At 32.1% G+C, this 18145-nt stretch overlaps 3 protein-coding genes across 3 annotated transcripts; 2 read left to right on the top strand and 1 right to left on the bottom strand.

Annotated features, from left to right (window-relative positions):
- The first annotated feature begins 3562 nt into the window (after window positions 1-3562).
- On the top strand, window positions 3563-5858 carry LOC139840037 (protein PLANT CADMIUM RESISTANCE 3-like). Its single transcript, XM_071830260.1, has 4 exons — window positions 3563-3776; window positions 3903-3974; window positions 5317-5529; window positions 5636-5858. The coding sequence occupies exons 1-4, from the start codon at window positions 3563-3565 to the stop codon at window positions 5710-5712; spliced, it is 576 nt and encodes a 191-aa protein (XP_071686361.1). The 3' UTR covers window positions 5713-5858.
- A 205-nt stretch (window positions 5859-6063) lies between these two features.
- On the top strand, window positions 6064-7665 carry LOC139845143 (protein PLANT CADMIUM RESISTANCE 2-like). Its single transcript, XM_071835366.1, has 4 exons — window positions 6064-6573; window positions 6748-6819; window positions 6912-7124; window positions 7365-7665. Exons 1-4 carry the CDS (start codon window positions 6348-6350, stop codon window positions 7451-7453), a joined length of 600 nt encoding a protein of 199 aa, XP_071691467.1. The 5' UTR covers window positions 6064-6347; the 3' UTR covers window positions 7454-7665.
- Window positions 7666-10950: 3285 nt separating this feature from the next.
- Window positions 10951-12364, bottom strand: LOC139840851 (cell number regulator 10-like). The gene is made up of 4 exons (XM_071831092.1): window positions 12211-12364; window positions 11958-12089; window positions 11131-11346; window positions 10951-11018 (listed from the first exon to the last, which is right to left on the bottom strand). The coding sequence occupies exons 1-4, from the start codon at window positions 12362-12364 to the stop codon at window positions 10951-10953; spliced, it is 570 nt and encodes a 189-aa protein (XP_071687193.1).
- Between the last annotated feature and the right edge of the window lie 5781 nt (window positions 12365-18145).

The raw sequence follows: 18145 nt of genomic DNA, 5'->3' as shown, positions 1-18145 counted from the left end.
AAAAAGTAAAGGTTTATAGTCGGAAAAATAAGTTACAAGTCATTTTTGTAAAGGTAGTCATTTCAGTCGAAAGAACGACGTCTAGATGACCATTTTAGAAAACATACTTCCACTCTGAGTTTAACCATGATTTTTGGATATAGTTTCATGTTCATAATAAAAATAATTTTCTCAGAATAACAAATTTTAAATCAAAGTTTATCATAGTTTTTAATTAACTAATCCAAAACAGCCCGCGGTGTTACTACGACGGCGTAAATCCGGTTTTACGGTGTTTTTCGTGTTTCCAGGTTTTAAATCATTAAGTTAGCATATCATATAGATATAGAAAATGTGTTTAGTTGATTTTAAAAGTCAAGTTAGAAGAATTAACTTTTGTTTGCGAACAAGTTTAGAATTAACTAAACTATGTTCTAGTGATTACAAGTTTAAACCTTCGAATAAGATAGCTTTATATGTATGAATCGAATGATGTTATGAACATCATTACTACCTTAAGTTCCTTGGATAAACCTACTGGAAAATAGAAAAATGGATCTAGCTTCAACGGATCCTTGGATGGCTCGAAGTTCTTGAAGCAGAATCATGACACGAAAACAAGTTCAAGTAAGATCATCACTTGAAATAAGATTGTTATAGTTATAGAAATTGAACCAAAGTTTGAATATGATTATTACCTTGTATTAGAATGATAACCTACTGTAAGAAACAAAGATTTCTTGAGGTTGGATGATCACCTTACAAGATTGGAAGTGAGCTAGCAAACTTGAAAGTATTCTTGATTTTATGTAACTAGAACTTGTAGAATATATGAAGAACACTTAGAACTTGAAGATAGAACTTGAGAGAGATCAATTAGATGAAGAAAATTGAAGAATGAAAGTGTTTGTAGGTGTTTTTGGTCGTTGGTGTGTGGATTAGATATAAAGGATATGTAATTTTGTTTTCATGTAAATAAGTCATGAATGATTACTCATATTTTTGTAATTTTATGAGATATTTCATGCTAGTTGCCAAATGATGGTTCCCACATGTGTTAGGTGACTCACATGGGCTGCTAAGAGCTGATCATTGGAGTGTATATACCAATAGTACATACATCTAAAAGCTGTGTATTGTACGAGTACGAATACGTGTGCATACGAGTAGAATTGTTGATGAAACTGAACGAGGATGTAATTGTAAGCATTTTTGTTAAGTAGAAGTATTTTGATAAGTGTATTGAAGTCTTTCAAAAGTGTATAAATACATATTAAAACACTACATGTATATACATTTTAACTGAGTCGTTAAGTCATCGTTAGTCGTTACATGTAAGTGTTGTTTTGAAACCTTTAGGTTAACGATCTTGTTAAATGTTGTTAACCCAATGTTTATAATATCAAATGAGATTTTAAATTATTATATTATCATGATATTATCATGTATGAATATCTCTTAATATGATATATATACATTAAATGTCTTTACAACGATAATCGTTACATATATGTCTCGTTTAAAAATCATTAAGTTAGTAGTCTTGTTTTTACATATGTAGTTCATTGTTAATATACTTAATGATATGTTTACTTATCATAGTATCATGTTAACTATATATATATCCATATATATGTCATCATATAGTTTTTACAAGTTTTAACGTTCGTGAATCACCGGTCAACTTGGGTGGTCAATTGTCTATATGAAACATATTTCAATTAATCAAGTCTTAACAAGTTTGATTGCTTAACATGTTGGAAACATTTAATCATGTAAATATCAATCTCAATTAATATATATAAACATGGAAAAGTTCGGGTCACTACATTTGTGGGTTTAGGGTTTTTAGGGTTTCAGTGTATTCTAATAAATCATAATATCATAATATCCTATGGGGGTTATCATTATTCAATAGCAATCAGCACACAAAATGGAAGTGGCATTTTGTTGAAATGTGTCATTTTAATATTATTTTAATACTTTTTATCTTGTTTTCATTCAACTTTTAATCAAATTTTGACACACCATCTAACACGTTACTCAACGCACCATCTCAATGTTGGGTTTGAAGATGTTAAACGAAAAAAACGAAACAGTTGCTGCTGAACTCGCAGATCGCGAGAAAGAGCTCGCAGAATGCGAGCTTGGTTCTGTAACTCGAGGATTTAGGTTGAGATGCGAGAAAGTGACCATGGAGATTGTTCGTAAAATGCGAGATTGTTCGTAGCCAACAAGTTATTTGATTTTGAAAAGGATTCGTTTTTGCCCTATAAATTGTAACCTTATTTTCATTGTATCAATACCACCTACGAAAAATCAATAAGAAAACTATTTATGTTTCGTCGTGGACTAAATTAATCGTTAGATTAAATGATTATACATTACCACGTTAAAATTCCTCGTTCTTTACGTTTCTTGCACTAAATTCCTAACAAGTGGTATCGGAGCTTGCGTTGCGAGCGTTACCATTGGATGATTGTTTACGCTTTGTTAATGTTTAATTAATAGTTAATCAACTATCTATTGACTGTAAGGGACAGTCAACTGACCAAAAAGGTTCTGTCGATCGACTGTCACTGCAGACAATATAAACATAGGTTATGGGTTACATTATTATGTTACACACTCCCTACATTCCCTAACCGCGTATAATCATCTGAAATCGTTCCTAATCATACCCAACAAGAATAACAACTCTAGATTTCCATCGAATCTCTTGTAGGTTTAATTCTTCAATTCCGAAAATCACAGTTTATTCGATTCAAAGCGTGCTCTAGTGTTTTCTGCCTCTAGGTCGAGTCTATGTTTGATCTAAGATCCGTGTTTTCGCTCACACCCAGAACTGACCTAATCATGGTTAAACAACGTCCTTGAGAAACAAGATTGATTTTGTAAAAGCAAGACGATTCTCGACCCTAATATGAGATCGATTTGCAACAAGATTCATTTTAACGCCAACTAATATTTGAAAGAAATAGATGATGGTTTGCAACCGATAATAATTGCCATAATTGACAATTTACACTAGTTTTAAGAATTTTTATTTTTGTGTCTATTTAATAATAATATCATTTTATATGTATTAAAATGTCTAACGTTTATAAACATTTATTTTTAATATCTCGAATAAAAACTTAAATTAATAAATATATACTACATCCGTCTCACCAGAAGTGTCCACTTTGACTTTTGACAGTCTTTATTTGTCAACTTTGACTATAAATATTTATGTTCGTGATAAATATAAATTGATGAAAATTATATGAATTGATTGAGTTTTAATTGATATATAACTTTTATCAAATATTATATAACACCAACAAAAATATGTAAATTCAAAGTTGAATAAGGAAGACTGGAAAAAGTCAAAGTGACACTTCTGATAGAACGAAAGTAGTATATAGTATTATTATTATACTAATAGTAGTTGTTAATTGTTTTTTTTAATGGTAGTTGTGAAGTTGTTGATTGTTAACGACTTGGTCTCGTAGGAATCAAATTATCTTCGATTTCAAGGTTTAGTCACCATCAAAAAACCACCACAAACACAAATCTCATTAACTTCCTCCATATAATTAAAATGTATCCTTCTGTATCACAAGATTACCCGCAAGCACCATCACCACCACAACAACAACAACCATCTGCTCCACCACTATCGTACCACCAACCGCCACCGCCACCACCCCAACACTATGTTACCGGTATTCCGGCGCATTACGTGCCACCTCATCATCGGGTCAATGCTAATTGGTCTACCAGCCTTTGTGCGTGTTGCTCTGATGTCTCCAACTGTAAGTTTAATCATCACTAATAATAGTAGATAGTTTTCTTTTATATGGATCTCGTTGTACAACTATTTATTCACAAAGTGCAACCCGATTAATTAGAGTAATTTTTAACGGTGTTAATTAACACAGGTTGCGTAACATGTTGGTGCCCTTGTATCACTTTTGGACAAATTGCTGAGATCGTTGATAAAGGGAATACTCGTAAGTTAATTTTATTTTTATTTTCACTTTTATTTTTAATTTAATTAAAGATTTAAGATGAAACTCATATTTATATAGTTTTCTTAAATTTTTTTGCATATTCATATGAATTTAACATTTGTTTTTAGTTTTGTTACTATTACTATAGTCTAAGTCTATATATTATTAATAATATTAATATAATATTATCAACAACATTGAACAGAGAGGCGATTCTACATGCATTGGTGTGGGGTCAAACGACCCCACTACTTTGAAAATTTTTTATACGATGTATTCTTCAAATTGTATAGGACACCACTAAATTTAAGTATATGACCCCATATATTTTTAAAATTTAAGGTTTTTTAGAGGTAAATAACCACTAGAGTTCCCTTTAAATATTATTAACTTTGGAAAAAAAAATTAGGACCCCATTGGGTTTTTATCTTGGAGTCGCCACTGATTGAACAGTCGTATATAACAACTAATAACCACTTATTAAAACCGTCTCAACTGTGAATTACAACTCTAAGAATGAAAATCATTTTTGAAAATTTACGTTTAATTTGTAAATTGATTGATGGGATTGAAATTCTAATTACAGTTTATGAGGGTGTTTGGTTCAAAAAATATATTGAATTGAGATTCACTAAATTTTATAATTCATGAAATAAGATCCTTAAATTTCCAATTCTTTGGTAAATTTTAGTTACATAAAAAATATGCTGTCAGCCAAACTTGCGGATTGTCTGTTATTATTTCTTATATATGTATTTATAAAATAAAATAAATGGATATTTGTAAGATCGAAATTAACGTCCGATATATTAGAAAATGCAAGTAAAAAATTGTTCTAATTGATTAGTTGTTACAACATGAACAAGATTGAGCTATAAAATGAGATACACCCTAAAGTTAAAAGTCAATCAATTATTGTACTGATTAGTGATTAGCAATGGCGGACATATATAGGACAAGGAGGGGGTATCCGCCCCGGTTTTGGGAAAAAAATGTACACTAAAAAAATTATACTAAAAAATAAAGGTTTTTTTAGTGTTTATCACCCATTCATTAATTTCGCTCATCTCAGATCGGGTCCAAGTTCCGCGATTAGCATCATCTAAATCTAAAATAATACGTTATGATGATAAGTTAGTTAAACATTTGACATCATAATTAGTCTTTATATGATGCCACATATGTGGTACAATTTCATAGTTCGGTTGATTTTCAACATTCTTTCAAAAAGATCTCATGTAACCAGATCATTAAAATGAGATCAACTTAATTTGATCATTAATATATTATTAATATTAATACTATAACATACTAATCAAGAATCAATTTGTATCTAATACAGCTTGTGCGTTACATGGGGGTTTATATGCTGTAATCCAGGCTTTCACATGCGTTGGATGCTTGTATTCATGTTTGTATCGGACAAAGATGAGAAGCCAATACGGACTGCGTGAAGTTCCTTGTAACGATTGCCTTGTTCATTTTTGTTGTGAACCGTGTGCCTTGTGTCAAGAGTATCGCGAGCTCAAACATCGTGGATTTGATTTATCAATAGGTAAACAATCTATGTTTACTACCAGCACATGTGTTAATTCATTCTCGTTGCATTTTTTTAATTTAGATTAATTTAGGCGATTATGTTTTTGGAATAATGATTCCAGGATGGCAAGGTAATATGGAAGCGCAAACTTATGGTGTACAAATGCCACCATTTACTCCTGTAGGAATGTACCGTTAGATCGAACAACGCCCATGTCACTTTAGCTGTTATGATTTGTTTTTGTGTTGGTTCAACATGAATATATTGTTCAGTAGTTAGGAGAGATTATATACTAGAATTATGACCCAGTTATCATAATCTAATATCTAATATAAATATAATATATAAGAACAATTTTCTGTAATTATTACTCGTATATGATGTTATTGACTCTTGTTATGTATTTTTTTTTTTTTTTTTTGATGCACATATATCTCTCTGTTCAAAATAGCCTCATTGTGATCCTGATATTTAACATATGAAAAAGTAGTTTAAAAGGCTGAATCAGAACAGGACAGACTAAACCAATAACCAATGTATGAAAAAGTAGTTTTCTTGATGTATTGTCCTTTTTTTCCAAAAAAAAAATTTATTTTTCAAGAAGTCTCATCCATCAAATAATTTTATTTCATATATGTACCACAATCAACCCTATTATTGTGCAACAATTTATTTATGTCCTCCCAAAACATTCTAAAACAAAAGTGGCTAAAATCATTTCAGACATAAAATACCATATGTTTAAATAGATATGTTTTGTACTGTTATCAACCAATTCTCAGGCAAAACTCGATTATCCATCGCCTTCTACTCGGATAATTGAGTTTAAAAATATGAATTCCTCACTCCCAAACGACGACAAGGACAAAGCTCCTCAACCTACAAACGGTGCACCGTCTCAAGCCCAACCCGCACCACCTTCAAATGTCTCATCTGATTCGTCCTCAGACTCTAGCCAAGGTCAACCAAACCAATATGTGGTTGGGGCTCCACCACAACAAGACACGCCTCCTGCTTGGTCCACTGGTCTTTTCGAATGTTTTGATGATATTCCTACCCGTAAGTCCAACAATATTTAAATTATGTACAAAGACTTGAACCCACAACATCTTGCTTAATGGGCTGTTTACAATTCTCATAACTCTAGCCTAAAGGCCATTCTAGTAATTTCTGTAGTACTTTGTTTTTCATATTAATCACATATATACTAATCATGTCATTTATATTTAACAGTTCTTATAACTGCTTTTGCCCCTTGTGTTACGTTCGGGCAAGTTGCAGAAATGGTCGATAGGGGACAAAATAGTAAGTGTTCAATTCATTATATTTGCAATTAATAGACTAATTAGTTTCAACATTATGAAATCAGAATTTAAGAAATTTAAAATGTACAACAGGTTGTGGTTTGTATGCTATGCTTCATGCTGGAATATTGTACTTCACCGGCTGCGGATGTTTGTTATCCGCGTACTATAGGATTAAAATGAGTCATCTCTATAGGTTGCCTGATGACCCCCTCATTAATATTCTTGTTCATTTAATATGCGAACCTTGCGCGTTGTGTCAAGAATATCGCGAACTGCAAGCTCGTGGCTTCAATATGCAACTTGGTAATAATTCTTTACATTATTTTGGGTGATGATTCGTACACCATCATTTTATTTTCAGCCATACAACACGAAATGTGTTTTGAAGCATTTTAGTATACATGGTACAACACGTTAAAACACATTGGTGATGTATGGCTGAAATTGTGGAGGTGTACGAATTGAATCACATTTTTAGTCATGTTGATTAATATTTAAATGATATGATCTAAATGAAATGTGGCTTAATTGTTGATGATACAGGAGTTGGGTGGCGTAATCAGTCGCCGGAGATACAACAAAGTGGTGGAGTCATGGTGCCACCAAAGGTTCAAGGAGGAATGACTCGTTGAAATACAGACAAATCTAATGACGTTGGGATGTTGAGGAATAATTAATCATGCTTGTTTTTTGAACGCTTACGTAATTTATAGTTACAATTAAATCATGTATTTATACAATGTACATACGTGATTATTATGTTACGATGATTATTCCGTATGCTTTTGATTTTACTAAGCCGAAGAATTTATAGGGCTGTTTTGTACTTGTAAGTCTTTGGTTTGTTGAGAAATTACATGAGAAAGTTTGATTATGAAGTTGTTTTTGACATGTTAGTTATGTTTTGAGTTAATTACACTGATAGTACATGTGGTCTTAGTTAAATTACGTCGCTAGACTTTTTATATATTTATATAGTACGGACTACGGAGTACTAGTATAAGATTACAACTCAGCATATTTTAAATTTTAAGCCTTGAATATTTTAACATCATATAGTTGTTTAGTTTAGCTTATTTCAGAATGCCCAATGTCCAACCACAATGCAAAATAAAAAGCGAGTTGTCAATTTCATGGAAGAAAAGTTACGAAACTTGAAGGTTATAATATTTTTACTTTAAACTTTATTCAACGGATGATCAAAATGCCATTATTTTTAAAATGTTTAACAATATACCATAAAAATTATAATTGTAAAAATGCCTTCTAAATGCACATCACGCACCATACGTAGTGTTTGGTGCGTGATGCATGTTACCGAGATCTTTACCATGACAACATATTTTTATCGCAATACGCACCAAACACAAGCGCGGTGGGTGGTGCGTGGTATGAGTTGCACCAAAACTTTGAATGGTCGTATCTTTTAATTCGTAGATTCGATTTAGTCACCATTCTTTTTTTTTTTTTTTTTGAATTCGTGTATTTTCTCTAGTTCTATCTGATGGCAAACCGCCACCCAAGATTTCTTCAAAATACGGCCTTGAAGACCTTCAATTTTGACGGTTTCCTTCATTTTGACTTTTAAAAATATTTTGACCACTCATAACTTGCTATTCAACATTCTAATTTATAACCCGTTAAATTTATCTCTAATGTTGACCAAAACTACACGAAACCCCTCAATCAATTTGAATAAAGAACACATCTCTTAAATTGAACATTGTCTTCGTTTGACGTAAATCGCAAAATGAGGTTTAAATTCAAAATTAATTCTGTCAATTCGGACCATTCAAAATTAGAATAAATAATCAAAGATAGGACCATTCAAAGTTCAGGTGCAACAAACGCCACACATAGTGTGTGATGCTTGGTGCATTTGTCAGGATAATAGGTTGTCTCGGTAACACTCACCAAGCACCACACATGGTGCGTGGTGCGTGGAACGTGAGCATTTTCACAATTACGATTTTTTGAGGGCATAGTGTTAAATACATTGAGCAATGAGGGCAATTTGATCAATTTTCCTTATATTAATTATGAATATATTATATACTCCCTCCGTCTCGGATTAAATATCCACCAATAAGTTTTTTCTTTTTCAATTTAGGATTGTTTAGTGAAATGTCCATTTTACTCTTCATTTGATAAGCCATTGTAATGTAATTAATTAACTTTCAAAATAAAGTAAAATAAAGGAAATCAGTGTTAAAAGTTTTCAAGGCTTCCATGTATAAGAGGGTATAATTGGAACTTTTGTGACTGTGAAGTATTATTTTGAGTAAATGACATTATTATGAGCATATATAAATAATAACGTGGATTCATTTTTTAGGACGGATGGAGTTATATGTATTATAATATTTTAAATTATATATATTATATTATATTATATATCTATAGTTCTAATAAATCTCTATAGTCAATATTGATATTGATGATGTCATAAATAACGATTATTTAAGTTTTAAAAAATAAAAAATAAATAAAAATTTCTAAACCTTCATGATGATGTCATTAAAATAATTAACTATATTTAATAAAAATATTAACATATTAATTGTATAATATATGAAGCAATATATACAATCTTATGATAAAATACTTTCATAATCATATGTACAATATTTGAAGTATTATGTACAACCTTATGATAAAACACGCTCATACCGTATTATGTATAACCTTATGATAAAACACGCTCATACCATATGTACAAACTTTAAAACAAAATGTACAATCTCTTACAAAATACCCCATGAATAATTATACCAACTTTGAAACATATTGTACAATCTTCATATAATAATTGTATTTTAATTTTTGAAAAATTTCAAGAGACATTTGTTACTATTAATAATTATTAGTAAAAATATAAAGACTCAATTTTTAAGCAAAATTTTTTATTATTTATTATTATAATTACAATTATAATTCTAATAATTATTATTATATTATTATTATTCAAATATGAGTTCTCTTTACAAGATTAATTACGTTATATATGTATGCGAAATACATGTCACAATAAAAAGTTGTAATGTAGGTTTTTATGACAAAAAAATAGTAATTGTGATGAAAATTGGAAGACGATGATGGGAGAATGAATGTAGTTAATTTATTCTGACCAAATTAAGTACATCAATATGTTTGTAAAAATCAATGACAAGTTTCTTAGTCGGAATTCGTGGTTCCACGGGTCATTAAACTAAATGAATTTTACAATTACATTCACTTAATACCTAAAATATATCATTTCGTTTAAACAAACTTGTAGTTCCACAGGTCATTTCACTAGTTAGTATATATAAAGAAAAATAAATGTAGAAAAATTTGTGATGAAACATTATATAACTTGGCCCGTAAAGAATATGAACATAGAAGTAGTAAAGCCCAGTTATTCATCTCTGTAGTGTCCACTGGATCTTTATATTGGCCTTTACAAACAACTAATACACCAGATCGGTTATGTTCGTACACCACCATTTTTTAACCATACACTGCTAAATGTGTTTCAAAATATTGTACCATACAACATTCTAATGCACATTTAGTGATGTATAGTTACAAGTTGTGGTGTACGCCTCTACGTGTCACCTCTCAATCCAAATAGCTTGTACCTTAAGAGTCCGTGAACCGATATCTTTATTCTTACAATATATGAGTAGTATATACCCTAGCTTCATGATGATAAACTCTTATATACCTAATGCCTTCGTGATTTATATTGATCTTGCTTGCTAGTACCAATATTCATTGCAACTCTGTTTTTGCTATGCAACAAAGATTGGCGGTTCAAACAGCATCAAATTACCCATGGGTTGCTTGGTGCACTTGTTATGTTTTACATATAATGATTGATCACTGATAACACCTACTTGAGATCTGCATATATGTTCATTTTTTAAGCATTTCTTTAGTATCGTATCACCTTAGTTTTCCTAAATTATATGGACATTAAGATCAAATCAATCAACAGAATTCAAAAGTTCATTATAGTAGAAGATTATAGCATGCAGTGTTAAAGTAACCACGCTGATATTACAAGTACAGAACATCACATAATAATTATATTGTTCCAACATCACATAACGCTGATAACAACGTTAATAGAGCGCTTGTAACAACTTTAACGGATCATTCCCTTAGGAGCCACTGGCACAGCCTCTATTCCAATATTCTTCTGGTCATCATCTTCTATACATACAACATTTTTTAATCCATTAAAAAACCAAAAAATTTCGTACATATGTGTCTCAAAGGCCAAAATATAAAACAAAAATGATCAAAATTATGAGAGTAAACATACCATGTTGAGAAACAATGACACCGCGAAATTGAAGCTCACGGTACTCTTGACATAAAGCACATGTCATGCAACATGAATGAATCAAACAGTCCTGGCAAGGGCTGCCATCTAACTTATACTTAATCCTCATTTTTGAGCGATACGCGCATGAATACTTCCACCCATACCCCGTAAAATACGTTAATAATGCATGAATCGCTCCACTAAGAACGCAAGCTGCACCATGGTCATCACACACAAGAAAACAAGCACATTGGCTTATTATTACAAACTTATGTTCCACTTCACAGTATAATGTCACGTTTTTTTGTCAAAAAAAAAGCTTAAAACTACAGGTTATAAGATTTTTTCAGGCTTTTGAGGCATGAACCTTCTCCCCGTCAGTGGCGATTCCAGGATTATAAGTCAATGGGGTCCCGAAATTTTTTTAGTACTAATTATATTAGAATGATATTTTAGTGATAGTTTACCTTCAAAAAAAAATTTAAATTCGAAAAATATATGAGGTCTGAGTAGTTTAATTTAGTGGTGTCCTATAAATTTTTTTTAAAAAAACCATAGATTTAAAAAATATATGGGGTCATACATTTAAATTTATTGGCGTCCTATACAATTTACATGCTACTTTCTACTAAAAATTTTCAAACTAGCAGTGTTCCGTGACCCCACGGATATGTACCTACATTCGCCACTTCTCCCCGTTCAATATATGTTTCGAACTTTCCAAGTAAGATGAATTCTGTTTACAAATTAATTTCATATTTTGTGACAAAATTGGTTGAATTGTTTCATTTTAATTTTTTTTTTTTTTTTTTGTTGGAACAAACGTCCTTTTAGTGGATCAAACTCATGAAATAGTTTGGAACATGAAGCGAAAAATGCGTTACATGTATTGCCATCGTCAACGGCCTCTGCAATGCGCCCAAAAGTAACATAAGGTAGCCAACATGTTAAGCAACCTGTACATGAGTTCAACACACAAAACATATACAGGTAAAGATCGATCGCTTCTAAAATACAATGTCATATTGTTGTTGTAATAGCTTAGCCTTCAGTTTTTTGTACAAAAGTAAAACTTACAAAGCTCGACGTCGGAGAAACAGTCACACAAGCCAGAGGACCAAGGATCAGTGTTTTCATGTTCTACATATGCATCATGTTCGGCTTTTGAAGATGGTAGATTTGCATTTGCCGAAAGTTTCATGTAGCCATTTTTGTTTGAAGAATGATACATGTCTACTAGTACCGATTAATAAAGAAGAATTTACTTACTTTGAAAATGTTTTGATTGTTTTGTTTAGTGTGAAGAGATGTCCATAGCTATTTATAATCAAGATAGATCAAATACAATAAAAGAAAGGGTAATTGGCAATAAAAGTATCCTAAAAATCCAAAATTTATCAAATAGGGCCCGGGAATATTCACTTCTAATAACCGCAAGTGGTAGTGGATTAACGTTAAACCATTGCTATATAGCCGGTGGTTGGACCATGAGTTCTTTGCAAAAAGTCTTGTTGTATAAATATAAATTCGAGACATACCGAATACGAGCAGCGGAAACGAGTAGGATCGACGTTTAGATCACCGGTCGGGAAAGCGATCACCAATAGGAAGGCTTTCTAGTTTCACGGCCTAAGTTCCTTCTACGGTTTGCAATGTTCCACTTGAACAACTATACTCACAATTTTACTACTTACTAGTGTACGATTTTCTCAATGATTTGTTGTGTGTTTCTTGTGTTTTTGTGTGTTTTACAAGAAGAGTTTAACTCTCTATTTATAGATACAAAGAGAGTACTTATTACCATGTACTACCAAAAGTACATAGTACTTATTACCTTTGTAAGTGTACTATCAAAAGGTAAATGGTACTTATTACCATTAGTGTACTACTCATTAATAGTGGGTATGTACTACCAAAAGTACATAGTACTTATTACCTTTGTAAGTGTACTATCAAATGGTAAATGGTACTTATTACCATTAGTGTACTACTCATTAATAGTGGGTCAAACACAATGAGTTTGTAGGTGTACCACAAATAATTTCCAACATCTCCCACTCACACACAAACGAATTTTGATATACTCATATATCTTGAAAAACATACCGTGTAGTACGCAAACCATTCATACTGGGAACTAGGCTGTGCGACCGGCATACTTTGAGAGCTCAATTACTATACATGTGTTAGGAATATATAGCATCTCAATAAACTTGGAAAGAGTAGATTTAGTATGCAATGTCCTAGATCATTAATCACATTAGTAACTCGCATGATCTCAGTTTTACTCATAAAACCCTTTTGTATTCACAATTATCATTTATCACTAAGACTTGTCACTAAGACAAAAGATAATTGGTCGACCGGTGAATACAAGTTAATGTGAACTTCAAATGATCTTCCCTTCTCTTGGAATCCATTGGCCTTAGCTCAACTTGCTTTTCTAAGAACGTTCAACCAGGTTGAATCACTCATAACCCTTAAGCAACGCCTTAAGATAGCAAACATTAAACTAAGCTTCAAGAGACAAGAAAAAGTCATAAGGACATTAAATTGAGGTTACTAATACCTCAAGGGACTCACATATCATAGAAGTAGAGATCGTTTCTTCTATTTCCCTTTTTAGTCGTCTTGATCACATGTGGTATGAATCACATGCTGCAACATTTCTCCTTCACAATGGAGGTATGTCTTCAAATCAATGTTGCACAGATGATAGTTCAAACATACACAATGTTCAAAACTCGAGTTCACTTATCTACTCATAAACTCTGAAGAACTCACATCTGGATACTCATGACAGATAAAGTGAATTGTGAATATTCACATAATATTTGTACACTTACAAATGTGGCGTCTAATTATCTCAATCTTGAGCTCTCAATTGTCATTAAAACAATATGCTTAATATACACCACTTTTCCATTTGTCACATGAAATGGAATTGATTACCCTGTGAGTAGGCTAATCTTGTATCTGTCCGACATACTTTTCTCGATTCGCAACACAAAGAGCGAACAATAAAGCATGGATTTAAAAGAAAACTTATTTCATTGGATATAAACAAAAATTTGTAAGTACATTTATTAAAATAGTACATTCATCATAATCTACGCAATCCTTGAGACCTAACATGCTTAACAAATGCATCTCTAGGTATAGGTTTTGTCAAAAGATCTGCTACCATATCATGCGTAGATATGTACTCTATACTTACTTCATTTCTTGCAATCTTGTCCTTCACATAATTGTACTTTATGTCAATGTGCTTTGTTTTATAATGAAACTTGGGGTCTTTTGAATATGCAATGGCAGCCTCATTATCAGAGTATATCAATGCTCGATCAATGGTTTTGCCAACAACCCCTAGCTACTCAAAAATCGACTAAGCCACACAGCTGAAAATGCCATACATGGTTGTGCAGCAGCTGAAAATGCCACAAATTCAGCTTCCATTGTAGACAATGCTATACATGATTGTTTCTTGCTACTCCAAGATATAGCACCTTTGTTTAACAGAAAAACAAAGCCAGAGGTGGATTTTCTTTCATCCATATCTCTTCCCCAATCAGCATCAGTATAGCCTCTCATTTACAGATCATTTCCTTCGTAGCACAAAGAGTAATGACTAGTACCCTTAAGATACCTATGTATCCTTTTCACGACTTTCCAATGGGTTAAACCTGGATTGGATTGGTATCGGCTTACCATGCCAACAGCAAAGCAGATATCCGGTCTCTTACACATCATAACATACATGAGACTTCCAACCGCACTAGCATAAGGAACATTTTTCATTTTTTGTTTCTCTTGTGGAGTTTGCGGACACTCTCTAATGCTCAACGTATCACCAATCACCATAGGAGTGTCTATGGGGTTACATTTATGCATGTTAAAACGTTCAAGAATTTTGTTGATATAAGTCTCTTGAGAAAGAGCCAACAACTTCCTTGAGCGATCCCTTGAAATCTTAACTCCAAGGATATATTCAGCTTCACCCATATCCTTCATTTCAAAGTTAGATGATAACCATCTTTTAACCTCGAAAACATACTCCTTATCATTTCCAGCAATCAATATATCATCAACATATAATGACAATATGACTAGTTTTCCTTTAGACCTTTTGATATAAACACAATTATCTTCATTGACCACAGTGAAGCCATGTGACGTGATCACATTGTGAAAATGTATATTGTGACGCCCCGTACAAAACCATCGTGTACGGATCATCAACAACAGGATCATCACAAGGTCAAACACTATATGCTGTTTGAAAACCGATTTGCATTCAATAAAAAGATAAAGTTTTACAAAGATAACATGTCGTAAGACTTATTACAAACTATTGTTCCAAAATAACATAAGTTTACGAATGCAAAACATAAGTTTCATAATTTGAGACATCTCTAGCAATGCAGCGGATAACTAGTACAGTAGGTCCATAACAATAATTCAATAACAGCATGACAGCAAGTGAAACAGCATGACATCAAGTCTAACAGCGGAAGCAATAAACCTCTAGGCACCTGAGAAATACACGCTTAAAAGTCAACACGAATGTTGGTGAGCTATAGTTTAAGTTGTAATAGTAACGTAAGATAGGCCACGATATTTCAGTGCTGCAACAGCGTATCAAAATAGTATGAAAAGTATATGCATAACCGTGGGCACCCGGTAATTAGACTTAACGTTTATAACCCCCTGAAAGTACACTTGGCGAGTGCGTATGTTCACGAAGTAAACACCCGTTAAATGCTAGCGCGACTAGCCCGAGTGGGGATGTCAAACCCTTTGGATCCATATCTAAGATTCGCGTTCACCGGTTCAAAAACCAATGACTAAACGTTACCGTGCTAAGGGGAAAGTTTATGCCGTTGTATAACCTACACACATATAAAGTTTAAGTACTCGTGCCTAGTATGTAAAACGTAAAAAGCGCATGTATTCTTAGTCCCAAAATAGTTAAAGTAAAAAGGGATGCTATAACTCACATTGATAAAAGCGGTAAAGTCGGTAATGAAAGTACGCAAGTAGTAAGTCGGTCCGAAAGGTCGTCAAACTAAATCAAATGTTACTAGGTCAGTAGGTTGTCTTTATAAATTCTAATAGTGCATAAAATAAGTTTAAGTGTCATCATCATCATCATTCATCATCATAAAAGCTAAGTAAGTTTGACGAGAATAGAGATCGAAACAATAGGCTGACTTCGGTCAGCTGCTACGACCTCTACGTAAATCAAAAAGATGCATGGTCAGTGGCTATGGCTCCGTATATGAGTCCCCTAACAGCTGACCAATTTTCAGAACCTAACTTGTCTTCATTTGACCGAGGCGGCGGTTTAAGTGCGAGTAGGTCAGAAATTTCAGCACAACGTTAATAGGGTGTAGTGACTATCGGAGGGCCATAAATCCTAAACCGTAACTCGGATTAAGACGAGGCCTAAATGGAAAATCATGTACTCGAACCAAACTAACTGAAAATAAACTTTCCAGTAGCCCAGGTTGTGATGACCCGGAAATTTCCGACCAAATTTAAACTTAATCTTTATATGATTTCGACACAATAAGCAAAGTCTATAATGTTGGATCTTAAATATTTTGAAGTGTTTTCATTTATGCAAATACCCTTTGACTTTCTCGACGATTCATGAACCATTAATTGTAAATAAATGTGTATACATTTAAATATAAATATATATATATGGATATAATAATTGAAAATCATAATATACGATATAACTAAATTGTATAATAAAATAAATAAATAAATAAATAAATATATATATATATATATATATATATATATATATATATATATATACACATAGAGAGAGAGAGAGTATATCAAATATAATTATAACTGTAATACTCGTTGGACGTTTCGATTATTATTTAGAGAAGTTAAGTCGAACTTATGTAATTTTTTTTTTAAAATAAACAATGATCCGAAAATGTGTAATATATATATATTGTTTAGTTAATATTCAGTATTACTTATGAGACTTATAACCAACACGACTCAATACCATTAATTTTTTTTATACAATTGAGTCTCACCGATTAATTAATGATAATTAATGAAGCATCTTTTCTATTTTATGGTTAGTCATATTTTGACATCAATCATGTTTTGCATATCATTTTTAATTGTTATGATATGCAGTACTAGTGTTGTTACCAGTCGTTTTTCTATATATATATAATATGTAAAATATATAAAATATGTTTAGATAAGATGATATATAATACTTGACCAAGTAGTCATTTCTGTCTTCTTTTCTCCTTGTAAATCGATCTCCACATGCACTACCTAACAAATTACCAAAACCTTTACTATGCCTAATTGCCTAAATTAATGGAGATAGTATTTCAAAGTTTCACTTTCTGTTAGATATCTCTATCTATCAATTTATATCTAACTTTATATATATAACTTTAATCGATTTTATATTCTATACACATATATAATATATACATAGCCTAGAAATAAGGAAAACCTTATCAAACCATCTAATACTTCATCTACCTGTTTAAAAGCGATCATCACTTTTATGTTTTCACTTGTGAGTTACAAACGAGTTCCCTCTTATTATACATATATACATAAAAATAGATATACATACCTATACCTATGTAAACTATACTATAAATGAAAACCACCACCCACACTTATTTGTTTCAGTATGATCTCGTGAGCCATCAACCATCAAAAAACCCAATTACTATCTCTTCTTGATCATCACTAATAAAATATATGTTTGTTGTTTGGTTTAAACATCACAGCAATACCACCATTACTGAAATTGCTGCTGCTACAAATCTTTCTGTTTTTGCAGTCGTGAAACCAACCCAGAATGGAAACTCAAGTAATTCAATCACCATCTTTCATATTCATTTCAGTTCAACTCAAACATCATCACTAGACCATCACCTGCGATTGCATATATCCTGATCGAGTTTCTATTTCGGTTCAAGATACCAACACCACTACAACATCATGTTTCCTG

The sequence above is a fragment of the Rutidosis leptorrhynchoides genome, chromosome 4 (assembly GCF_046630445.1).
Source record: "Rutidosis leptorrhynchoides isolate AG116_Rl617_1_P2 chromosome 4, CSIRO_AGI_Rlap_v1, whole genome shotgun sequence".
In the NCBI taxonomy this organism is placed as follows: domain Eukaryota; kingdom Viridiplantae; phylum Streptophyta; class Magnoliopsida; order Asterales; family Asteraceae; genus Rutidosis; species Rutidosis leptorrhynchoides.
Note: the sequence above shows the minus strand (reverse complement) of the source record. Positions and strands in the feature narration are given on the sequence as shown.